Source organism: Erigeron canadensis, chromosome 5 (assembly GCF_010389155.1).
Source record: "Erigeron canadensis isolate Cc75 chromosome 5, C_canadensis_v1, whole genome shotgun sequence".
In the NCBI taxonomy this organism is placed as follows: Eukaryota; Viridiplantae; Streptophyta; class Magnoliopsida; order Asterales; family Asteraceae; genus Erigeron; species Erigeron canadensis.
The window spans coordinates 24,604,423-24,631,303 of record NC_057765.1 but is presented as its reverse complement, the minus strand read 5'-3'; the positions used below and the strand labels follow the sequence as shown (position 1 = coordinate 24,631,303).

Genomic DNA, 26,881 nt, shown 5'->3' with positions numbered 1-26,881 from the left:
AAAATTATAAAAACTTTTATACTCCATATTATAACTTGATGTTCATTTGTGAATGATATATGTGAATATATTCGTCTATATAAGTTATACATATAATTATCTATGTTCATAAGTAAATAGTTTTTAAATGAACCTTGACCTCCATTTATTTATCGACGAAAATTTTTTAAACGGATATATGAGCATGGATGATAAAAAAAACAATAGATATGCATAATTGCATATAACCATATAGATTTGACAACATCTGATCTATATCTTATTCGTCGTCATCTCTAGTTACTTTGTTTAATATTATAATATTAATCATGATCTAATTTGTCATTATATAAGTAGTTTGTCATTGGTAACGTTGTTTTTAAGATCTTTACTATTATGGCCAGTTAGACCCCATTTTTTTTTTATTTAATATACTTAATAATTAAGAACTAATGCATTCAGTCAAATTTCATGTTCTTTTTTAGACTTAATAAACAAAAATAACCGTCAATTACCTATTTTTCACTTAATACTTTCTGACATTATTTATACATTCAGTTACTTAATACATTCAGCACTTACTTAATACATTCAGCACTTAATGACTAAAAAAACGGCCCCTTAGTCTAAACTAATCAATTTGACTTAACGATCTCCCAACCTATAAATTAATCGAGTCAACCCGAGAATTCTTTTTGGATCGGATGAGGGTCAAAACCCGTCAATTCGACGCGAACCAAGTCTAGTCGAGCTATTGATAGCCCCAAGTTGGAGTTTGCCTTTTTTAGGAATTCGAATTATTGATGCTTCAGACACTTTCATATTTGTCACGTGAAAGATGCCTATTTCTTTTTTTGAACAAAAAAAACAAACTTTTGAGCTGTAGCTCTAAATGATGAGCCTTGGTAAGTTTATGATAAGAAAATGTTATGCAGCTTTGGAAGAATTGTTTTCAATCTCTCATCAAGATGAAATAAAACAATTCCCAGGACTTTATAAAAGTACTTGAACAAATTTCTGAAGTACCAAGCAGGATGATAAGGTTTATTACATGTTGCTTTTTGGCATTGTTTGCTTCAATCAAGGCCGATATTCAGCCAAACAAGCTTTTTGAGCTGCTAAAATCAAAAGGATCACAAAACCCGCCTGTTCCAAACACATGGGTCGTTTCAGATGAAGTTACTAACGAGTACTCTTCTGTTTACATTTCACAACAAGGACTGGCACAGCTCGACAAGATTGATGCCTTGCCAGGCCAACCTGCAGGTGTTAATATTAATCAGTATTCAGGATATGTGACCGTTAATCAAACTGCTGGGAGGGCTCTTTTCTATTATTTGGTTGAGTCTCCTACTGATTCTCCAACTAAACCATTGGTTTTGTGGCTAAATGGAGGTACATCTTCATTTGAGTTTTTATTTTGCATCACCAACTCGCACATGTCATATACTAGTTATCTTGAATTGCTGACTTTTAACAGGTCCAACAGACTCTTCCAAGATCGGAGCCATGACAGAAGTAGGACCGTTCAGAATCAAAAGTGAAGGAAAAACTCTCTTCATGAACGATTATGCATGGAGCAACGGTTAGATTTAATTAAATTCTACCTTTACTATATCCTCGCTCGATTATATACATTGCTATGAGATTCAGACATATTGAGAGAGAATTTTGGGGATTGTATATTTATACTTCTAAACTTCTATACTATATTATAAAGCAAATTCACTTTTCAACTTTCAACATTCAATTTCAACAATATACACATATTAGTGCATGATGATCATATATCAATGCATACAACTTTCAAAATATTTTATCTCAAAAACTATATATCGATAAATTTCAAAAACTATATGGGTGTTCTTAAAATTTTTGTAACACCCCAACAAGGCGGAATTATGAGGGTTACATACTAAGCACAGCACGACATGGAAATTATGTAGAGTAAGTCTAAATGCATAAAAAGGATCAAGTAATCCATACGAACCATTCAATAATGCAAGTATCCGGATCACACATAAGCATAACCCCTAATTCGGGAAATGAATCACGGATCCAAGAAGTCCAAGTCTAGCATGATCAAGCAATCAACCATCCAATACGTCTATGAGCTAACCTGTTTACCTGAAAAGTGTACTAACACGCGTCAACATAAAGTTGGTGAGTTCGTAGGGACAAGTAACAGGAAACAAGTATGTCCGGATAACAACCGTTAACGATATACGAGGATTAGAATACTTAATCACGTTCCAAAGAAACGCTAAAAGGTTTCACGTTATCACAAATCAGTACAAGTCAACGTTTACGTTCAATTATAGTTATAATGGCACGACTTACATAATAAATAATGCGCGATAAACCGGCACGACTTACATGATAAACAATGCGTATAATACGTTTCAGGCACGACTTACATATATTTCAAATGCGTAAACTACGTTCCAGGCACGACTTACATATATTTCAAATGCGTAAAATACGTTCCAGGCACGACTTACATATATTTCAAATGCGTAATATCACGGCACGACTTACATATATTTCAAATGCGTAATATCTACGTTACGTTACAACTAAGCATTCATATTCAATATACATGTTAAACAATATCGTTAACAACAAAGTTATGCCACAACTCGTGGGCTTATCGCTATGCCATCAACATGGACTTAATCGTTATCACAATCACAAATCTATAATACGTTAAGGGGGAAAATGTTATCATGCGAGATCCTCTGTCCCGATCCTTATCAAATGGTTTTCTATCAATCAACAACACAATGCACATACACTTCTTACGATTCTAATTTCAAGGAATCATTGATGCTTATATATAGGGTCACCCGCAGCCTTCCCACCACATCTCCTATTCATTGAAAATATAACCGTCTTCCATGTATGTACAACTACCCAAACCACAACAAGTATTCATAAATAGAAGCATAATTAATCGAGAAACAAGTCAATACGTTAATCAAACAATCAATCAATCGATTAAACAACAATAACAAACATGTACACTTTTCAGCCCGAAACTCAATTGAGTAGGGAGGGTTTACGAAACTCACCTTGAGCAGCAAATTCAAGTTAAGAATGGTCAAAAGCGTACAATATCCATCACACGATCATAACCTATAGTTATACATATATGCATATCAATACACGTTCATAATTTCATTATTCGGGACTCGTTCGATCGTGAGAATCAAAATGATGTTTGTTGGATGGATATGAGATTAGGGGTATGTTAAGAATTGACTTCAACATGAATTTAACGAGTTAAAGACATAGAGGAAGAAAGTGGGCAGCAACATGAGTAAGAATGGTTTGACTAAAAAGTCAAAATTAACCAAGAACATCCAAACCCTAATTTGACACTTGAAACCGGTTTGTATGCTTCAAAACTGAATTTTATGCTTTATTAGACATGAAATAACATCAATGAGCATAACCCATTTCAAGAATTTAACCCATGACTCACAAAAGCATCAAAACCCGTTTTTAACCCACTTTGACTTTTGCAAGAACCCAAATTCGACCTAGACCTCGATTTGAAGAGTGTTAAGACATGTTTTGAGCATAACTTGGCATAAGTAATGTGTATGAAACTAACCCATACTTTAAAATCATTCCATAACCTCAATTAAAACTCAATTCTGATTTTGACCTAAATTATCCAAGTTATAAACCCTAAAATCGACCCATTAAGCTTTCAAACCAAAAATTGATTAAGGGTTGTTTAGGTTAGACTTGAAACATGATTATAAACATAAAATGGTGGATTTGAGATGAGTTTTACTTACCAAAATTACCTTCAAAGAGTCAAACCCGAATTTGAGCTAGATGGAAGAATTTCTTGGACTTTGACCTTCAAATCTTTGATATGTTGTTTAGAAGATCATGTTGATTATTATTCTAGTTTTAATCTTGCTTAAATTTCCATAAATATGATAGAAATCTAGAGAGAGAGAGAGAGAGGTATGTTTGTGTGTGTGTTCATGGAAGAGAATTAGAGAGAGAAAGGTAGATAAGAAATGGAGGGTTGGAGGAAATAAAATCTGAGATAAAGGGGGTGTGGGAGGCAAATTTAGATTCCAGCACTTAGACTAATACTCTATGAATTAGTCTCACTCTGTCTATTTAGACTAATACTCTACGAATTAGTCTCATTCTGTTTATTTAGACTAATACTTTACGAATTAGTTTCATTCTGTCTATTTAGACTAATACTCTACGAACTAGTCTCATTCTGTCTATTAGACTATTACCCCGAGAATCACAAACACGAGTTATACACATGAATGAAGAATCCAAAAAGGAAAAGGCAGATGTTATATACATAATTAACGAAAGTCAATGGGTCCAAAACCACGAGCGTTACAATTAACCACATAGTCAACGAAAGTAAAACATAGTCAAATAGGTCAAAATTCACGAATGTTACATCCTTCCCCCGTTAAAGGAATTTCGTCCCGAAATTCTAAGTTAACTAGACTCGCTAAACAAGTGAGGATATTTGGCTTTTATCGAATATTCTCGTTCCCAAGTAAATTCGGGTCCACGTCTAACTTTACATCCCATTTAACGTTTGTATACCAAGTATTATTTAGCTTTTTAGTCTCTTGGTCTAGGACCTCAATCGGCTCTACCACGAATTTTTAACGTTTTATCAACACGGATTCCTCAAAGAGACATACGAAGTGTTGGATCCGTCAAACGCTTCCAAAAATCACAAGTATGATTAACACTATGAACTCCACTCAAGCCTTGAGGGAGCTCTAATTGACATGCTACCAGGCATATTCGTTTAACGATTTTTAAATGGACCAATAGACCTTGGTCCTAGCTCGCCACATTTCTTCACAAGTCGAACCACGTCTTTCCACGGGGATACTTTAAGCAACACAAACCACCGACTTTGATGTCAAGGGGGTCATCGTCTCACGTTTGCATACTTTAGTTGTCGTTTTCGAGCCACTCTCAACTTTTCTTTGATTCGTGAGATCACCTTAGTCGTTTTAATAACAAATTCTTGGGTCCATTGAGTTGTCGTCCACCAATCTTCGTCCAAGCTAACGGTGACCTATGGTTTCTCCTACCTAAGGCTTTAAACGGCGTCATTTGAATGCTATCACGAGAGAGTTCTACTAACGGTAAACACTCGTCCCAAATGCCACCAAACATGGGTGGCACAAACCCTTAACATGTCATCAAGCGTTTGAATCGTTCTTTCTCTTTGACTATCGGTTTGTGGATGGAGCGTCATACTCACATCGAGTTGAGTACCCACCTCTTTTTGGAACGCCTTCCAAAACTTTGAAGTATATCGGGTATCCCGACCGGTCATTACAGAAACCGGCATTCCAAATTTGGATACTACTTCTTTGATGTACAACGTGCCATGGTGTCAAATTTATCGTCTTCTGGATGGCTAAGAAACGAGCCGACTTAGTCAACCGGTCAATTATCACTTAAATGGTCTCCCGACCACTGCTCAATCTAGGTAACTTCGTGATGAAGTTCATATCAATTCGTTCTCATTTCCACTGTGGCGTTACCGGTTGAACTTAGCAACCCGGAGTTTCTCGTGGTCGACTTTTACTTGTAACACGTGATGCACGCAATAACGTATCTCGTAATGTATTTCTTCATTCCCGGCCACCACTACAAGTCTCTCGTGTCCAACTCATTTTTTTCAGAAGCCGAGTGAACCGAGTAGGCCGACTTGTGAGTTTCATTTATCAGTTTCATCCAAAGCCCACCAAAAATGGGAACCCACAATAGTTAAACAAAGTTTAATCCATCATCATCCTTTTTATCAAATCGTTCTTCTAAGTCGTGTAGTACTTCAATGATGGAGTCGCAAACACTCCTTTGTACAGTAAGACTCACGGACGTAATTCGTCTTGGTTTTATACGTTCTTTCAGCTCAAGGTATTAGATACAACGTTTTCCTTACCTGGGTGAGGCCGGATAACGCAATCATAATCACTACAAATCTCAAACCACCTCCGTTGCATTATGTTCAATCCACTTCGGTCCAAACTGTGTAGAAGGCTTACGTGATCGGCATAGATTACACCTTTGGCGCCATATAAGTAAACATGACCGCTCTCAATTCCAAGTCACGAGTCGGGTAATTCTTCTCGTGCACTTTCGTTTGTCTAGATGTATCAGCAATCACACAACTTGTCTATCAACAATTAGAAGGCTTGCTCTTGCTCCTTTCCCCAATCAAACGTCTTTCTCGTTGCGTCAACAAAGTTAGAGGATGGGCAATCTTCAAAAAGCCCTTAATGGATCGTCTAATGTAACCCGCCAAACTAAGGAATTGGCGAATCCCGGTTGGCGCCTGGGGTCGTCTCCAATTTTTTACCGTTTCAATTCCACTTGGGTCCACATGAATTCCTTCCTTGCTTACTACGTGACCAAGAAAGTGAACCACCTCGAGCTAACATTCACACTTGGAAAACTTGGCACACAATTTTCTCTTCCCGGCGCAACCCTAAAACTTTCCTCTAACATTTCGAATGATCTTCTTTCGTCTTAGAAAAGACAAGGATGTCATCAATGAAGAAAATGGCAAACTTATCCAAGTAGGTTCGACACACGCGGTTCATCAAGTTCATGAACACCGCTGGTGCACTGGTCAACCCAAAAGGCTATACCGTAAATTCAAGTGTCCATAACCGGTTCGCTAGGCCGTCTTGAGTATATCCTCTTCATGGATACGCAATTGGTGGTAACCCGACCACAAATCAATCCTGGAAAAGTATCGAGCTCCTTGGAGTTGATCACATAAGTCGCAAATTCTTGGAAGGAAATAATGATTCTTTAACGTAAGTTTGTTAAATTTTTCTGCAATCGATACATATTTAGGAGGAACCCTTTTTCTTTCTTGACAAGTAAAACCATTGTGTCCCACGGTAATTAGGGCAGATAAAACCCCTTTTTCTTGAAGTTATTTGGGTTGGGCGGCCAACTTTTGCATTTTGGTCATGGCTAAGCGATATGGTGCTTTGGCCACGGGAGAAGCATTAGGAATAAGATCAATTCGGAGATCACGTTTACGAGATGGAGGCAAACCCGGTAGGTCATCCAGGGATGCATCCGCAAGATTATTAACCACGGGCACAATTTTCAGTTCAACGTTCGTGACATTAACATTATGTGTTTTCTCATCCCATGGCTCGGTCGTCTCAAATTGAAATATTCATTTTCTAATGGAATCCTCTCTGCCCTACTACCGAAATCTATAACCCCGTTCATTGCCGTCATCCAATCCACCTTCACAGTCACGTCAAACTTCCGATATCAAAAGGAACTAGGTCTATGAGAAACGGGTGATTCCACAATTCTAACGTGCAATCCCAGACAACTTGTTCAAATTTTCGTTAACCCATCATTTACCATTTCAAGTTCAAAGTAATACGACAATGGACTATGGTCAGTATTAATCAAAGGCACGAGATCGTTGGAAACAAAGCTAAAATCGGCACCAGAGTTATATAATACGGGGGGGGGGGTATATTGAGTATTTGCAATGACATTTAGGATCAACACGAGTTTCAGCCGCAATCACTGTAAAAGCTCTTCCATGGGAAGTAAGTTGTCGTTGAGCTTGTTGTTGACCAATAAGGTTGGGGCACTCATTTCGATGGTGCTCATGACTACCACACTCATAACAAGTACCTTGGGCCATCGAGGGATTTCGAGCATTGATTGGAACGACATTCAAAGGAAGGCACGACGATTGATGGAACACATTTTTGATAATTAACCCACTCGATTCTCTCACGACCTTCACAATTACCACGACCTCCACGACCACCTCTACTTCTTTGATTTCCTTGATCAATCGGTTTCTCTTACTCGCCTAGAAGCCTATAGTTCATGTTCGTTTTCCCATGGTCTATCCATCTTTCCTCGAACATACGTGTTGAATTTCTAAGTTAATCCTCACCATTTACACACGAACATTCTCAATTAACCGCCACATAACAAACAATCCAAAATTAAACTATCTTAAGCCATTACAAGGACACGTCGTTCTATAGGGATATTATCATGGCAATAAACTATGTTATCGATATCTTATTCGCATTCTACCAAATCACACAATTCCAATTCAACAACAACCGAATTCAATCAACATTCAAGTTCAAATATAACGAGTCAAAGCATCATCATTTTCATTCGATTCTAAATCAATTCCACAATTTCAAATCATTGCATACAAATATATAAAGGGGTCAAGTCACTAACAAGGCGGGTAAAGCATAGTCTAAATCTTAACTTCAACATTCAACACATTAAAAGTGTTTGTATACAGGGTGTACCAGCGACTAACCCTCCACACCGTTAATATATTAAATGGATGTCAAGACTCAGTTCCGTTATGCTCTCTAAGTATTGGTCGGGTATGTATACAGGGTGTACCAGCGGCTAACCCTCCACCTACCCAATACTCATTAAGCATATCGGGTTTCCTACTATACTTCATCCATAATGCGCAATCCACGAGACCATTAACTTTATATGACATAGGATAACCATAAATTTGTTGATCAAGCGTCTCTAGGGTTACCGAATGTCATACTCCGTTAATACCCTCATTTCACTTTGCTAGGGTTAAACAGTAAACTATAAGATTATACGTTAACGTTCGTTCGATAAGTTACGGTGTATCCCGACACTAACACACACGCCCATCAAGTCATCACATAGCAATCAAATCGTAAGAAACCTACGAACTCCATTTAAACAAGTTTTATGCATCATACAATTCACGTTGCACACAAAATTTCCTATCATGCATGCTAATTATGAAATGTGGGTGCAATGGCAATAGGCTAGATCGATCCACCTAATTCTCTACAACCACGGCTCTGATACCATTCTGTAACACCCCAACAAGGCGGAATTATGAGGGTTACATACTAAGCACAGCACGACATGGAAATTATGTGACACCCCGCAAATTTCAGGTCAGTCAAACTTAGAATAATGACTATTACGCGTGATATTTTACAACGATATGAGTATATGTGACAATATGTGCATATAGTAGATATAAATATAAATATACTTGACTTATATGATATTAGAACTTATTACGCATTTAGAAATCGTTTATATAACTAAACTTGCACATACACTAGTTACATTACTTCACTTACATAGAAATAATCCTAAGCACTTAAATAAAAATAAATGGAAGTTATACTAAATATTCTATATTTATAAACAATTATGGATACTTATAAAAGTCTAGACATAACTAACTAGACATGTATATATGAACTATTAAAATAGTAGTGTACAACTAGCTGCATCATAAAATACTTACATATAAAATAAATAAATCTAAAAGTTACACTTACAACAACAAGAGCTCAAGATTTACGGCTCATTTCCCATCCCCATTTAATATTCATTTCACTCATTTAAATTTCCTATAAAAGTAAATGGTCCCCCTCACCTTTCATTATCACCAACTTTATGTTGACAAATTTTAGCATGTATTCTCAGGTAACTAGATGCTCTGCTTTGGATTACTTGATGACGTAGGCAACCTGACGGCCTTGCCTTACTACCTTGACTTTAGGAATGACTCGTCAATTTGCTAAAGTCTTTATCTTTAATTATGTCATTTTAAATAAATGTCTAATGCTTTTACAACAATTTACTCTTTCAAGTATTGTATTTCAATTTGGAAAACAAATGTTCCTTTAATAAACTTTTAAAACGACAACGTTTAGTAGTCGTTCATTATATCTTGTGTTATGATATTATTGAAGTCACACCCATGTGCTAGCCCTTATTTTTAGAGGGTGTGACAGAGTGGTATCAGAGCCAAGGTTATAGTGAACTAGGTTGCAAATTGATGGACCTAGACTATAACCATACGTAGACCTTACTTATTTGCATGCACCCACTATTGCCTTAGTCACCCAAATACTCCTTCCTTAGTTAGATTGTACTATAGGAAAGTTGCAGGCATGGACATACCTTACCTTATATATGTGTTTACTTTCAAGCTTTCTATGTACGTTATACATGCGTAAAGACTCTTATATACATGACTACCTATTTACATTACATATATGCATGTATTTTTTTTTATGACCACAGGAATCATGCCTAAAACTATCATTGAGATCATGTCAAACCGAGAAGAGGAGGTTATCACAAATCAGTACAAGTCAACGTTTACGTTCAATTATAGTTATAATGGCACGACTTACATAATAAATAATGCGCGATAAACCGGCACGACTTACATGATAAACAATGCGTATAATACGTTTCAGGCACGACTTACATATATTTCAAATGCGTAAACTACGTTCTAGGACTTACATATATTTCAATTGCGTAAAATACGTTCCAGGCACAACTTATATATAATTCAAATGCGTAATATCACGGTACGACTTACATATATTTCAAATGCGTAATATCTACGTTACGTTACAACTAAGCATTCATATTCAATATACATGTTAAACAATATCGTTAACAACAAAGTTATGCCACAACTCGTGGGCTTATCGCTATGCCATCAACATGGACTTAATCGTTATCACAATCACAAATCTATAATACGTTAAGGGGGAAAATGTCATCATGCGAGATCCTATGTCCCGATCCTTATCAAATGGTTTTCTATCAATCAACAATACAATGCACATACACTTCTTACGATTCTAATTTCAAGGAATCATTGATGCTTATATATAGGGTCACCCGCAGCCTTCCCACCACATCTCCTATTCATTGAAAATATAACCGTCTTCCATGTATGTACAACTACCCAAACCACAACAAGTATTCATAAATAGAAGCATAATTAATCGAGAAACAAGTCAATACGTTAATCAAACAATCAATCAATCGATTAAACAACAATAACAAGCATGTACACTTTTCAGCCCGAAACTCAATTGAGTAGGGAGGGTTTACGAAACTCACCTTGAGCGGCAAATGCAAGTTAAGAATGGTCACAAGCGTACAATATCCATCACACGATCATAACCTATAGTTATACATATATGCATATCAATACACGTTCATAATTTCATTATTCGGGACTCGTTCGATCGTGAGAATCAAAATGATGTTTGTTGGATGGATATGAGATTAAGGGTATGTTAAGAATTGACTTCAACATAGATTTAACGAGTTAAAGACATAGAGGAAGAAAGTGGGCAACGACATGGGTAAGAATGGTTTGACTAAAAAGTCAAAATTAACCAAGAACATCCAAACCCTAATTTGACACTTGAAACCGGTTTGTAATGCTTCAAAACTGAATTTTATGCTTTATTAGACATGAAATAACATCAATGAACATAACCCATTTCAAGAATTTAACCCATGACTCACAAAAGCATCAAAACCCGTTTTTTACCCACTTTGACTTTTGCAAGAACCCTAATTCGACCTAGACCTCGATTTGAAGAGTGTTAAGACATGTTTTGAGCATAACTTGGCATAAGTAATGTGTATGAAACTAACCCATACTTTAAAATCATTCCATAACCTCAATTAAAACTCAATACTGATTTTGACCTAAATTATCCAAGTTATAAACCCTAAAATCGACCCATTAAGCTTTCAAGCCAAAAATTGATTAAGGGTTGTTTAGGATAGAATTGAAACATGATAATAAACATAAAATGGTGGATTTGAGATGAGTTTTACTTACCAAAATTACCTTCAAAGAGTCAAACCCGAATTTGAGCTAGATGGAAGAATTTCTTGGACTTTGACCTTCAAATCTTTGATATGTTGTTTAGAAGATCATGTTGATTATTATTCTAGTTTTAATCTTGCTTAAATTTCCATAAATATGATAAAAATCTAGAGAGAAAGAGAGAGGTATGTTTGTGTGTGTGTTCATGGAAGAGAATTAGAGAGAGAAAGGTAGATAAGAAATGGAGGGTGGGAGGAAATAAAATCTGAGATAAAGGGGGTGTGGGAGGCAATTTTAGATTCCAGCAATTAGACTAATACTCTATGAATTAGTCTCACTCTTTTTATTTAGACTAATACTCTACGAATTAGTCTCATTCTGTCTATTTAGACTATACTTTTATACCCTTATATTTACATTTTCCCACAATTGATTAGGCCTTTCATCAATAAGGCTTTGGTCTTGTGGATGAACCTTGTGGGCTTTGGATTGCAGAATACATTGTGAGCTTGATGATGAACAAAAACATCTTGTATAATCTTATTGCTAGAATGATAGTAAACACAAAAAGTATTATGTGCAGTTGCAAATATGCTGTTTCTGGAATCCCCTGCTGGAGTGGGCTTCTCATATTAAACACAACTTTGGATTATGATCTTTCCGGTGACAAGAAAACTGCAGATGATGCTTACATATTTCTTGTAAATTGGCTCGAGAGATTCCCTCAGTACAAAACCCGTGCCTTTTACATTACTGGTGAAGGTTACGCCGGACATTATGTTCCTCAACTTGCTTATACGATCCTTATTAACAACAAAATAACAAATCAAGCCATCATCAATATGAAAGGGATCGCTGTAAGCTCATTTAACTGACACTTTCTTGATTATCAAACAAGTTATAAAAATTTCTAATCTATGGTCACTGATGTTGCTAAATGATCAGATTGGAAATGCATTGATCGATAATGAAGCGAGTTTGAAAGGAATGTATGATTATTGGTGGAGTCATGCTATAATTTCAGATGCAACACATGAAGCCATATTGAAGTATTGCAATTTTTCATACATTCATTCTTTACCTAAAATGTGCGAAGATATTACAGACAATGCTTGGAATGAGTTCGAAGGTCTCGATCCGTACAATATCTATGCACCAATTTGCTTGAACCCTGATCAAAGAAATGCCTCTACTACAACTATTTCTGTAAGCAATGAACCATCTAGTTAACGCATTGTTCCCTTACCTAAGATAATTTGTGGAACCGCAACTTTCATTTTTATTACATACATATATTTTTCAGATAAATGTATACGACCCTTGCTGGGAACATATCTTGGTAGACTATCTAAATAACTCTGCTGTTAAAAAGGCGTTACACGTGAAACCAACCTCGTGGGATAGCTTCAGGTACCCTTTGATCAGTCTAAAAGACTAGTATAAATAATCTTTACATTAATGTTCATAAAAATGATTGCAGCGATGTTATCACGAGATGGAATGACAGCCCAACTACCATCCTCCCAATAATCAAGTATCTCATTACGAGCGGCCAAAGGGTATGGGTATACAGGCAAGTATTCGTAACACGGGGATTACTATAGGTAAGTTCCGTTAGTGAGAATTCCAAGTTAGAAAATTGATTAACCGTGTCTTACTTTTGCAGTGGCGATATGGATGGCCTGGAACCTGTTACTTCTTCTAGGTACGCAATCAACACCCTTAAACTTCCAACTGAGACAGCTTGGAGGCCATGGTACCTCAACAAAGAGGTAATCATTGAACCTTTTCTTAGTCACATATTCACATACCTATGCTAAATGAAAAACATATCATTTTTTAATTAGGTGGTTAGTATGTATGTGTAAATCATGAGAATATTAGTTGGTGTTCAAAAAATAACTAAAACTATGTCCCGTTAGACAATATATATTTTGACGCCTGCTAACGTGAAATTTTGTTAACAAATTGGAGGGTTTATGGAAGCATATAAAGGACTGCTTTTGATAACTGTTAGGGGTGCAGGCCATTCCGTTCCAAGATACCAACCACAACGTGCATTGACATTGTTCTCGTCATTCCTTGAAGGAATACTCCCTCCTTCCTCATAAACTTATGTATGTGTGCTTTGCTGAATAAGTTCCACAAAGAATATATAACTGTCGAATAAGTGGTATCTAGTTGACAATATGTTGTTAGCTACATTACCTAATTAATCATTTTTTCACTTTTGTTAAAAGATAGCTTTATGGAATCCGCTTTTGTTTGAATGATAATGTTTAGCCAGAGAAAAACCTAGCCCGGTTCTTAACAGACCTATCTAATGAAGTCTCCAAGTAACAGGTTCTAATAAATTCCCGCTCTACAAAGCCAAGGGAAGATCTATATATCTATTTCATAGGAGAGCCTCTAGCATGCTGAGTTCTACTCCCAAGGGTCTGGAATTAAAGCTCTGTACTCCCTGATAAAACAGAACAAGACCACTAACAGACTAACCGAATTCTGGACCAGTTCAACCCGCTCAGTTCATTTATATTGTTACCAGTTTCTCACTTCAAATAATAAACGTGATAACGTTTGGTTAATTGTAATATCTTCTCCATATCACATTTTGTCTCTAATCCCCCGTGCAACTGTCATTTTCACACACAACACGCATTGGATTCTGAGTTTGATTTCATTTCTTACATTTTAACTTTTGCAATCCGTCAATATCCTTTTCCAAATTTTAGTCGTGATTTGTTATAGATTGGATAGAAGTGTTTCCCTATGCTTTTGTGATATACCCTCCGATACCACTAAACTTGTCCACTTTTAAAATTTCAAAGTCAAACTTTACAATTTTTAACCATAAATATTTTTATATGTTTTATATAATATTTCATGAAAGTTACATGAATTGTATGTGTCTTAGATGTATGCTTCATTGGTATAGCTTTCATCATTTATTATAACACACAAATAAAACTCTTTATGGTCAAAATTGGTAAAGTTTGACTTTGAAATATTTAAAAAGTGGACAAGTTTAGTGGGACAGAGGTAAATTATTTCTTTAAAACTTTCTTGGACTGATTTGAAGTATTTTTATGCGGATTCAGTAGGTTGTTAATACATTGAGTTGATTGTTGAATGAAATTTTTCTATTTGGTTGTTGATACTTCTGCTTGGATGAGTTAGCAATTGTGACTAGAATTGATTTTTTCTTATTTTGATATATTGCACAAAATCTATTTGATGAAAATCGGTTGTGAAAATCGGTATCGTTTGTGAAAATCGGTGTTTGTTTGCTAGCTGAAATTGAGCTTAGGTGTTTTAATTCATCGTATATATGTTTAAATTCATTCCATGTTTGATCAAAAAAAGTATTTTAGCCTGAAAATGATGATGAAGAAGAAGAGATTTTGTACTCGAGGATATGTTCCAACCATAAGTTGTCATGTCCACTGTCACATTGAGGGTTTGCAACTTTTTGATCGGTCATATACTTCTAGCAACTAAGATCTATAAGTTCATCACATACATTTAGTTACATATATGTAAAACGAAATAATTCATTTTATCTTGAACATCGTTAATATACCGTATATTTGATACGGGTGCATATATCAAGTATATAATCTAAATCTAATTTATCTTTATAGTTATAGGAAGATTTTTTCAATTATAAGATTCCAACTTATCCTTTTATTTGTAAAATTGTAAATATGCTAAATTATCAAAAATAGTTTTTTGATTCATATACAAGGATATTTTGCTAAACATGAATTAGTACAACAAATTTTCTTTGACGATCTACTTAAGTAGAGTTCCGGATGATGTGTAGTCTTGTTCTGGATGGTTTGGATGGTTTCATATTTACAATATAAAAGTCATTAGATCCAACCAAGTAAAACAAGGAACTTAACTTATTCTGTTCGATTTTTCATTAATTGCAAACTGAACTTTTTCAAGTATTAACATTTTCTAATCATGTATGGCTAGAGCTCTTTTGTTACTTTGTTTGTTTTCTTATAAAAGTAATAGCATCTTTCACTTGACAAACATGAAAGTGTCAAAGATACTTATGAGAGCTGCAGGCTCATTAAGATTAGTAAGTCGTTTCTTGGATGTCCGTTTCAATCTATCAGTCGGAGATAAAACAGTTGGACTTAACGTTTTCTGCATGTAAGTTTCAATCTATCAGTATGAGATAAAACAATCTTGTCTGCTATATATAGAAGTCATTGAACAAATTTCTAAAGTACCAAATACAGGATGAATAAGCTTATAACAACCTTTTGCCTTTTGGCTTTGTTCAGTTTAAGCAATGCCGATATCCAGGCAAACAGACTTTTTAAGTTGCTAAATTCAAAAAGATCTAAAAGCTCACCTGTTCCTAATGCATGGTCCGTTTCAGATGAAACTACTCATCAGTATTCCCCTGTTTACATTGCACAACAAGATGGTTTAGCACAGCTTGACAAGATTAATGCCTTGCCGGGCCAGCCTGCAGGCGTTAATTTGAATCAGTACTCAGGATATGTGACGGTTAATCAAAATGCAGGGAGGGCTGTTTTCTATTATTTTGTCGAGTCTCCCACTGATTCTTCCACTAAACCATTGGTTTTGTGGCTAAATGGAGGTATATTTTCATTTGATCGAATTTTCATTTTCCATCACTAATAGAACCTGAGCTTATATAGTTATATGGGCACAATCCTTTACATTGTCAGATAACTTAAATTGGTGACGTTTAATAGGTCCAGGGTGCTCTTCCATGATCGGAGCCATGACAGAACTAGGACCCTTCAGAATCAATAGTGATGGAAAAAACCTCTTCACGAACGATTATGCATGGAGCAACGGTTAGATCTTATTATATTCCCCGTGTTCTATATCCTTACTAGATTACATGCATTAATAGTATAAACAAAAAATATGTGCAGTTGCAAATATCCTGTTTCTGGAATCCCCTGCTGGAGTGGGCTTCTCGTATTCAAATACAACTTCGGATTATGATCATTCTGGTGACAAGACCACTGCAGATGATAATTACATATTTCTTGTTAATTGGCTCGAGAGATTCCCTCAGTACAAAACTCGTGACTTTTACATTACTGGTGAAAGTTTTGCTGGGCATTATGTTCCTCAACTTGCATACAAGATTCTTATTAACAACAAAATAACAAATCAAACCATCATCAATATGAAAGGGATCGCTGTAAATGCACTTTCTTCATTATCAAACATGTTCTAAGAACTTCTATTTTTTATCATCTTATGATAACTGATGTTGAAACATATGCAGATTGGAAATGCATGGATTGATGATGAAACAAGTTTGCAAGGAATGTATGATCATTGGTGGACTCATGCTATTAATTCAGATGCAACTCATGATGCCATATTGAAATACTGCAACTTTCCAAATGAATCTGAAATGTGCCTAAAGATTATACGCAAAGCCTGGGATGAGTGGGGAGATCTCGATGTGTACAACATCTATGCACCAATTTGCTTGAATCCTGAACAACGAAATGCCTCTGCTACAACTGGTTCAGTAAGAAATTTAGTTAATGCATTGTTCGTTTACCTAGCTATGATTTGTGGAACTGCAGATTTTGATCATCTTATTACATATATATTCATCTTTCAGATAAATGAATTTGACCCATGTTGGCAAAATATCCTGGTAGACTATCTCAATACCTCTGCTGTTCAAAAGGCATTAAACGTGAAACCTACATCATGGGATTTATGCAGGTACCCGGCCCTTGGATCAATCTCATAGACTTCTGTATGAATCTTCTTCATATTAATGTTCATAAAAATTATTGCAGAGATTCTTTTATCACGAGCTGGAATGACTGGGAAACTACGATCCTCCCAAAAATTAAGTATCTCATTTCAAATGGCCAAAGGGTCTGGGTATACAGGCAAGTATTCCTAACACATGGGATTGCTATAGTTATTTTTCGTTAGTGAGAATTACGAATTAGGAAAACCGATTTACCGTATCTTACTTTTGGCAGTGGTGACATAGATGGCCGGGTTCCTGTTACTTCTTCTAGGTACTCAATCAACGCCCTCAATCTTCCGATTGAGACGCCTTGGAGGCCATGGTACCTCAACAAAGAAGTATGAATTGAACCTTTTGCGCATTACTCATTACTAATTGAAAAACAGATTATACTTCAATTTGGTGGTTTGTATGTATGTGTATCATATAACAAAATGCAACACAATGTTATGCAATTTCATTAAATAACGATATGTATACTTGAAAATAAGGACGCATATATTTTTTTTTTTCTACAGAAAAATATGGTGCAAAAGTGAACTAACATTTGCATGTTTGATTAGACAATATATTTTAATGGCTACTAATGTGAAATTGTGTTAACAGGTTGGGGGGTATTTGGAGGGATATAAAGGATTGCTTCTGATAACTGTTAGGGGTGCTGACCATACGGTTCCAAGATACCAACCACAACGTGCATTGACATTGTTCTCGTCATTCCTTGAAGGGATACTCCCTCCTTCCTCGTAAACATATGTCAGCTTTGCTGAATAATAGGTTCGACGAAGATCATATCAATTTCAAACAAGTGGTGTCTACTAGAACCAATATGTTTTTTCCTTAATATCCCAATGTAACTTTTACTTCACTTCTGTTGTAAGAAAGTTGTAAGGCATTCACATTTGCATGAATGATAATTGTTATACCAAAATGCAATTATCATATCGTGGTCGGATTCACTAATGGTTTAGCCAGAGAAGACCAAGCCCTGTCTATCATAGAAGAGAAAATCCTGATAAACCTAGGGAAGCTCTATATATCTCTAATTTATAGAAGAGAAACTTGTGTGTTGAGTGCTCATACCAGTGATTTGGAATTAAAACTCTGTTCCAAATAAAACAAAAGGAACTAGACTAACCAAATTCCAAACCAGTTTGACCAGCTCTATTCATCTAGATTCTCAACAGTTTCTCACTTCAAATATTAGAACTATTTTGTTCGGTTTTCAGGTTCAGTAGAAATGTTGTAACAATATTAGACATATGAGACCCGAATGAAAGAACACCAAAATGAGCGGGAAAAAAAGAAGAAGATCTGAAATTTGCTAGTCTTAATAGCCCAGACTCTTTAACCAAGAATCAAAACTTTACAATCACGTGCATTGGAACATACATATTCGTTGATGCTATCCCAAAAGAGGCATAGAATAAGTGGGCACATATCAATATCAAAAAAGATTTCCATAGTTGATTTGTGAGGTGCTGAGAATCCTCATTTTTGACTGCGAATAAAAGAATTTCCTCTGCCTTCACACATTGCTTCTGACTTCTGAGGGTAGTGATTCACATTGTGGCTGTCAGATATGGGTCCATAGGGCTCTACTGCAATATTTTCCAGTATAGGTAAATGCGGCTGGGATTGGAGTATTAAATAGTGAAAGTCTCTTATTAAACATGTACTGAATATATTATAGTGTTTTTGAGTAATATTATCCCTTCGGTAATATTTGTGCAGCTCGAAATCCAAAAATAAAAATTACAAAAAAAAAGAATATAAAAAGATTAGATCCTAATATTGACCAAACAACATGTTGTTACAGTAACTTTTTGACGCAGAAGCTGATTTCCAAGAAGAGAAAAAAACCTCACAGAAACTGATTTTCAAGAAGCTACAAGTTTCTTGCTTTTAGTCTAGTTTCTGTGCAAGTTTCGAATGCAAAAGACAGTGAGCCGATTCAAGTTTTTGTAGTGGAAGATATGGCATTTTTACTATAGGCTGTTCCATATACCATCTTGTTCTGAATTTGGTCAAGTTTTCTGTTTATATTAGACTTGTCAGGTTCTATGCAAGTTTACTGTGTCATTAAGGTTTCCAAGTTATTTAATAAGTACTTTATTGTTTCATTGAGCTTGGGAGATGTCCAAATATATAGTTATGTAAATGGTTCTGACCCGCTCAAATGTTAGGCAGACGCTTTTGATCACTTTTTCAAGTACTAAAATCCTCTAACAAATTGTTATTTTATGAGTAACTGAATTTTAGTAATTAACTTCTGGTTGAAAAGGTATCAATGAGAACGACTAATATTACATCATAAGAAATGGATTTCTAATCCCCTCTAATTCCCAAGTATACGAGACACTTTTATTCCTATTAGTCTACCATATAAATGAAAATTAACTAAACAATGGTATCAAAATTAATATACTCCTCCCGGTAGTTCAACGAGCCAACGACCAGGAATTTCCAAATGACCCACCCTGTCCAATAAATGTTTCTTCTTATTGTATACCATATAAATGAAATGAATGGATGCCAATCATTTATAGCTAGTGGCTAGAGCGACTGTTTATTCTTTATCCAAAAGGAATAGCATTTTTCACTTGACAAATATGAAAGTGTCTTTGGCATGATTTTTTTAGTAAAATGAGTCAGCTCCATTCAGATACATACGAGAGTTGCCGGCTTATGAAGATTAGAAATAACTTTCTTAAACAATCATTTAATTTCTTGGATGTGAGTTTCAATCTGTTTAAGGATGAGATAAAAAAGTTCCTAGGACTTGACGTCTCATCTACTATATATAGAAGCACTTGAACATATATTAAGGTACCAAACAGGATGATAAAGGTTATAACAACATTTTGCCTTTTGGCTTTGTTTGGTTTAAGCAATGCCGATATTCAGGCAAACAAGTTTTTTGAGTTGCTAAAGTCAAAAAGATCTGTAAGTTCACCTGTTCCTAACACATGGGTCATGTCGGATGAAGCTACTCAGGAGTACTCTCCTGTGTACATTGCACAACAAGATGGTTTAGCAGAGGGTGACAAGATTGATGCCTTGCCAGGCCAACCTGCAGGCGTTAATCTGAATCAGTATTCAGGATATGTGACGGTTAATCAAACTGCTGGAAGGGCTCTTTTCTATTATTTCGTCGAGTCTCCCACTGATTCTTACACTAAACCATTGGTTTTGTGGCTAAATGGAGGTATATCTTCATTTGAGTTTTTATTTTGCATCACTAATAGCACATGAGCTAATTATCTTGAAAAATCCTTTAAATCAAAATATTCAACACTTTCGCCTTTATTTAGTATAACTTGTCAAGATAACTCGAAGTGGTGACATTTAACAGGTCCAGGATGCTCTTCCATGATCGGAGCCTTGACAGAACAAGGACCCTTTAGAATCAATAGTGATGGAAAAACTCTCTTCATGAATGATTATGCATGGAGCAACGGTTAGATCTTATTATATTCCGTCTGTTTTATTTCCTTTCTGGATTATATACATTGATAGTAAGAGCGCAAAGTATATTATGTGCAGTTGCAAATATGTTGTTTCTGGAATCACCTGCTGGGGTGGGCTTCTCGTATTCAAATACAACTTCAGATTATGATCATTCTGGTGACAAGAACACTGCAGATGATTCTTACATATTTCTGATTAATTGGCTCGAGAGATTCCCTCAGTACAAAAATAGTGACTTTTACATTACTGGTGAAAGTTACGCCGGACATTATGTTCCTCAACTTGCTTATAAGATCCTTATTAACAACAAAATAACAAATCAAACCGTGATCAATATCAAAGGGATCGCTGTAAATTCATCTAACTGGCGCTTTCTTGATTGTCAAATAAGTTCTAAAAGTTTCTAGTCTTTCTAATCATATTTTATATTTGATATTTTGAAATATGTAGATTGGAAATGCAGTGATTGATAATGAAACAAGGTTGAAAGGAACGTATGATTATTGGTGGAGTCATGCTATGATTTCAGATGCAACACATGACGCCATATTGAAGTATTGCAATTTTTCAAATGATTCGTTATCTGAAATATGTGAAAATAGTACAGACAAAGCTATGAAAGAGTGGGGACATCTCGATGTGTACAACATTTACGCACCAATTTGCTTGAACCCTCATCAACGAAATGCCTCTGCTACAACTGGTTCCGTAAGCCTTGACATGCTACATCAAGTCAACACATTGTTCCTGAAACTGCAAATTCATCTTTGTTACATGTATATTTATCTTTCAGATAAATGAATTTGATCCTTGCTCGGAATATATCCTGATAGACTATCTCAATAACTCTGCTGTTCAAAAGGCGTTGCACGTGAAACCAACATCATGGGATTTATGCAGGTACCTTTGGATCAGTCTCATAGACTAGTATGAATAATAATCTTCATATTAATGTTCATAGAAATAATTGCAGTGATGTTATCACGGGCTGGAATGACCATGCGACTACCATCCTCCCAATCATAAAGTATCTTATTTCAAATGGCCAAAGGGTATGGGTCTTCAGGCAAGTATTCCTGACACGTGGGATTACTATTGATAACTTCCGTTAGTGGGAATTCAAAGTTAGGAAAACTAATTAACAATATCTTACTTTTTCAGCGGTGATATAGATGCTCGTGTTCCTGTTACTACTTCTAGGTACGCAATTAACACCCTCAATCTTCCGATTGAGACTGCTTGGAGACCATGGTACCTCAACAAAGAGGTATTCGTTGAACCTTTTGCTCATTCATATAACTAAGCTAAATCCAAAAGAGATCATATTATTATGTGGTTTGTATGTATGCATATGTATCTCATGAGAATATTATTTTGGTGTCCAATCACTATCATTTGATATAATACTGCATAATTCTATACTTAAAATTAAATTACAATACATATGCTTGAATAATTAGGATGGGTCCTTTTTTTATAGAAGAAATTAATGGTTTGAGAGTGAACTTTCATTTGCATCTATGATCAGTAGACAATATATTTTTACGGCTACTAACGTGAAATTGTGTTAACAGGTTGGGGGGTATTTAGAGGAATATAAAGGACTGCTTCTGATCACTGTTAGGGGTGCAGGCCATACCGTTCCAAGCTACCAACCTCAACGTGCATTGACATTGTTCTCGTCATTCCTTGGAGGGATGCTCCCTCCTTCCTCATAAACATATGTCTGCTTTTTCTAGGTTTAGTAACTTTGCTTTGCAAAATATGTTCGATGAAGACCAGATCAATGTCGAACAAATGGTGCCTACTTGACCCAGTATGTTTTAGTTAACCTACGTAACTTTTACTTCACTTCTGTTGAAAGGAAGTGGTATGGCATTCACTTTTGCATGAATGATAATCGTGATACTGAAAAGCAATTACAATATTGTGGTCGGAGTCACCGCTAGTTTAGCCAGAGCACTTATGTGCTGAGTGCTCCTGCCAAAGAGGTGTAGAATTAAAACTTGTTCTCGCTGATAAGACAAAAGACTAAAAAAAATAGGTAACAGGGGAACCGTAGCCCCGGTACCACAATGACTAGTTCTACTCTGCTCATTTAGTAGATTGTCAACAGTTTCTCCGTTCATATTAAAACGATTTTGTTCAGTTTTCAGGTTCAGTTACAATGTTGTAACTATGTATATATTAAAAAATATACATGCAACACAATGACCCATACGACAAATGAAGTTTGGGTATCTATAAATAGAAGTTAGAAAGAATAGAGTCCAGTATTGACCAAACAACATGTCCTTATAATAACTTTATTGACCAAACAACTGCACGATTGAGAGGGTCAATGTCTCCAAATTAACTCACCCAGTGGGGAGTCGATCAATATACCATCAAATATACCGAATTTCTTGGTTAATATACAAGGGTTCATTCAGGTCTCATTCCATCTCTATATTCTGCTTCGGCAAAAGCAAACAACAAATATAAGGTTTCTTTTGGTGTTTGGGTCGAATTAAAACATAAGCAAAAGGAGTTGTCGGTTAGCTATAATTAAGGTGGTATTTGGTTTCTTTAGTCATTAGAGTTTGTTGAGTCAAGGATTCGCTGAGACTTGGTTTACACACCCGAATCGTTATCGTATAACAAATGACGGTCAAATTGAGTTCTCTCATCTCCGTTAGCGCCCTAAATAATTAAGTTTACACACCCGATTCGTTATCGTATATATATGCAGTGTTCATGTGCAGGTAAAGCCCTTTCATCTGGTGGAATAATACACTTCACATAAATTCTTGGTTAGTTTTACATCATTATCGTGAGTCTAACCTGATTTTAGAACTTACAAAGGAATGAAAGATATAATCATGGGCTCAAACCCGGAGCTAATGAGTTGTGAAGTAGCTTAAACACTTGTTAATGGTTTTATAGTAAATAATTTGATAAAAATTAACAAAAAAGTCAAAATCTGATGTAAAAGATGTTTAATTATGAGAATATAACTCTATTATAACTCTGTTAAAATAGCAACGAAAAAGACATATTAGATGGATTTTCATGTAGAGATATTTTGATCGAGTACTCGAAAGAAGGGTTGAACTTGGGTGTTTGTCTATTTGAGCTGATATTCGAGGCTTTTGGGCTCAACCCAATCATCTTTTCAAGATTGGGTGTGCAGAAGGACTTGCCATCCTTGGCAATTACTATCCTTCTTGCCCCCAACCTGAGTTAGCAATAGGGACCTACAAACATACCAATAACAACTTCATCACGGTTCTTCTGCAAGACCATGTTGGTGGCCTTCAAGTCTTTCATCAGAATCATTGGATCGATGTTCCTCCTAACCCACAAGCTCTTGTAGTGAATGCCGGAGATCTTCTACAGGCAATTTTCAATTTTCTTTCTTAGCTATAAGAGTTAAAAAGTACAGTATACTAGTAATAATAATTTGGTTATGGGAAATTTCAGTTTAATTACGAATGACAAATTTGTGAGTGCACAACACAAAGTATTGGTTAACAAAGTTGGTCCAAGAGTATCAAACTAACGTGTAAGCTTCAAGCATCGACTGTGTATGAACCAATCAATGAGTTACTTTCTGAAATGAATCCAGCAAAATATAGAAGCACAACAGTTGAGGAGTATGAAAACATTTCGTCTTAAAGGGACTAGATGGCACTTCTGCACTGCTGCATTTCAAGATTTAAATATGTTAGGAAAAACATTTACTGAATTTTGGCTTTATGCCAATAACTCCTTTTCGTGAGAACATACTAAAAATTGTTATTATGAAAGTGTTGGTTGTGTAAAATGTGAAGTAGGTGTAAAGTGATAAAATATTCGTCTTCGAAACTAAGACAACCTTCGTGCTTTTGAAGACTGGTGATAAGCTTTACCTTTGAGACGAGGCCGTGCCTTTGTTTTCGCAAAGACTTCACTGTAAAGCCTACTTCCTCAATACATGGAGGCTACCATGGGGGAAGCAAAACCCGACACTGCTTGTTAATTACATTAGAACCATGAGAGTGCCCCATTCATCATTTTTCAATAATTAGTCCATGTGAGTATCACATCTAAAACCTCATTCAACCACTAACACTAATTCTTTTAAACATATATCCTAATGGCTAATGCAACACTAACCAACCATTAGTCTTGGATCCACTTATTATCCATTAAATAAATAATGTTTGTACGAAGGGAAGAAAAACACACGCACACAGTACCTTCGCATCCATCATCGCACTCACAAGCCATTAAATGGCTAGCCAATGATGAGTCACACCTGATGGTGTTGATTCGTCATTCCAGGGTCGTTTTTGAAGATTTTTAGACCTAGGACGAGACAGAAAAAAGACCCTACGCTAAATGCAACGAACTAATTTGTGTGAACTACTTTTTAAAACTGACAATAAACGTTATATCAATTAACGAAAAAAAAAATTAATAAAAATAATAAATTACACAAATATTCAAATAACACTAGATTTTAAAGGACAAGTTTAAAGTAAACTATTATTGATCTTGATATATTATGTTCAAATAACTATTTTAGTGGTTATATTTGATATACTACGAGAGATAATGTCTGTGCATTGCAGCAGTGAGATGGTGTGGGTAATAGGTCAAGTCATAAAGTATGATAGCCAAATGACTTAGTCGTATGGGCTCCTCCAACGGATTTAAAAATTCGTCAAAAGTATATCGAATGACATCTCTAATGAAAGAGCATGAAATTTTAAAAACACCCGTATAATTTTTATAATTTATCGATATACGGTTTTTGAAATAAAAGATTTTGAATGATTAGAGGGATAAAATGATTTATGGAGAAGAGAAAAAAAAATTAGTGATTGAGATTTGAAGAGAAAAAAAAAATAAATGGTTAAGATTAAAGGATATTATAGGTATATATGGTACAGATATTTAGTTTAATGAATAAAAAAGAGAGTTATATTAGGTATATCAAATCTTTAATTAAGATTTTAAAAAACGATAATATTAGATAGTAGTAATAAAATAACTATATACTTGATCTACATAAATAGAGGAGGTTATATTATATATGTTTGATTACTTTATCATGACAACCGTCTTTACTCAGAAGTATAATCAAATAAAAAAGATATTCAGGAAATAAATAAAAAAACAATAAGGAGTACAATAGAAGAAAAAAATGAAAAATTAAAGACTCCAAATTTCCCAAGTCAAGAAGGCGGATGTCAAAATCCGATATTAACCAATTTCAATATCCTTGAGAAATCCACGTTACTCCTTTATGTCATCACCGTCTTCTTCATCTAATATCAAACTATAAACTCTGCACACTCTGTCTCTCTCATCACTCTCTTCTTCTTGTTTCAAAATCGGCACTACTCTTCTAATCTTCTATATATATATATATATATATATATTATAAATATGGGCCAAAAAAAATCAGACCTCGTCGTCGGTCGCTCATCTCGTCCCATGTTATAGTCGTGCCCGCGTCATTCATCGGGTGACAAGCCAAAGGTAAGTGGATAACAGACCATTGTGAGCCGTCTTAGTAAGTTCACCTAGTGAAGTCGTAAATTAAAAAGTGTACGTGAAGTACGGACGAACGAACCATCACCAAATGGTCAAAGAGCCTTGTTTCCTTATAAGAGATATTAGGTTCAAGTCCTACCCTACCTAAACAGGTGGCCACATGTACTTTATTTATACTTATGGTAGACGTGAGTCAGTTTTTTCCCTGGCTGATAAGTTTTCTCGTTATGGAGTTTTCTCATCGGACGAATCGGACAAGTAAGACGGAGATGATGAATTTTCATTATTATAGTGTAGTAGTGATTTTTTTTATTGAGTAAAAGGGTTTATGTTATGAATGAAAGAAGTGTAATGTTTATTTAAGAAAGTAAAAAAGGTTTTTTTCTCCCTAAATACCACAAAAGGTGATATTTGACCAATATAAATCC

General features: G+C 35.4%; 2 protein-coding genes and 2 pseudogenes across 2 annotated transcripts; all 4 read left to right on the top strand.

The window, feature by feature from the left end:
* Positions 1 to 1,013: 1,013 nt before the first annotated feature.
* On the top strand, positions 1,014 to 13,820 carry LOC122601392 (annotated as a pseudogene).
* A 1,902-nt stretch (positions 13,821 to 15,722) lies between these two features.
* On the top strand, positions 15,723 to 16,342 carry LOC122601391 (serine carboxypeptidase 1-like). The gene is made up of 2 exons (XM_043774154.1): positions 15,723 to 15,844; positions 15,979 to 16,342. Exons 1-2 carry the CDS (start codon positions 15,723 to 15,725, stop codon positions 16,340 to 16,342), a joined length of 486 nt encoding a protein of 161 aa, XP_043630089.1.
* A 79-nt stretch (positions 16,343 to 16,421) lies between these two features.
* LOC122601390 (serine carboxypeptidase 1-like) lies at positions 16,422 to 22,648 on the top strand. The gene is made up of 15 exons (XM_043774152.1): positions 16,422 to 16,524; positions 16,606 to 16,880; positions 16,968 to 17,219; positions 17,316 to 17,422; positions 17,500 to 17,595; positions 17,692 to 17,797; positions 18,066 to 18,205; positions 20,351 to 20,667; positions 20,815 to 20,919; positions 21,006 to 21,280; positions 21,381 to 21,638; positions 21,724 to 21,830; positions 21,904 to 21,996; positions 22,092 to 22,197; positions 22,505 to 22,648. The coding sequence occupies exons 1-15, from the start codon at positions 16,437 to 16,439 to the stop codon at positions 22,646 to 22,648; spliced, it is 2,469 nt and encodes an 822-aa protein (XP_043630087.1). The 5' UTR covers positions 16,422 to 16,436.
* A 1,018-nt stretch (positions 22,649 to 23,666) lies between these two features.
* LOC122601389 lies at positions 23,667 to 24,631 on the top strand (annotated as a pseudogene).
* The last annotated feature ends 2,250 nt before the right edge of the window (positions 24,632 to 26,881 follow it).

Bases quoted from the DNA above. Each gene is read 5' to 3' on its own strand.
- LOC122601391 (XM_043774154.1), top strand. From the start codon at position 15,723: ATGAAAGTGTCAAAGATACTTATGAGAGCTGCAGGCTCATTAAGATTA. The intron at 15,845-15,978 runs GTAAGTTTCAAT...GGCTTTGTTCAG, and splicing joins GGACTTAACGTTTTCTGCAT to TTTAAGCAATGCCGATATCC.
- LOC122601390 (XM_043774152.1), top strand. From the start codon at position 16,437: ATGATCGGAGCCATGACAGAACTAGGACCCTTCAGAATCAATAGTGAT. The intron at 17,220-17,315 runs GTAAGAAATTTA...TTCATCTTTCAG, and splicing joins CCTCTGCTACAACTGGTTCA to ATAAATGAATTTGACCCATG. The intron at 17,423-17,499 runs GTACCCGGCCCT...AAATTATTGCAG, and splicing joins ACATCATGGGATTTATGCAG to AGATTCTTTTATCACGAGCT.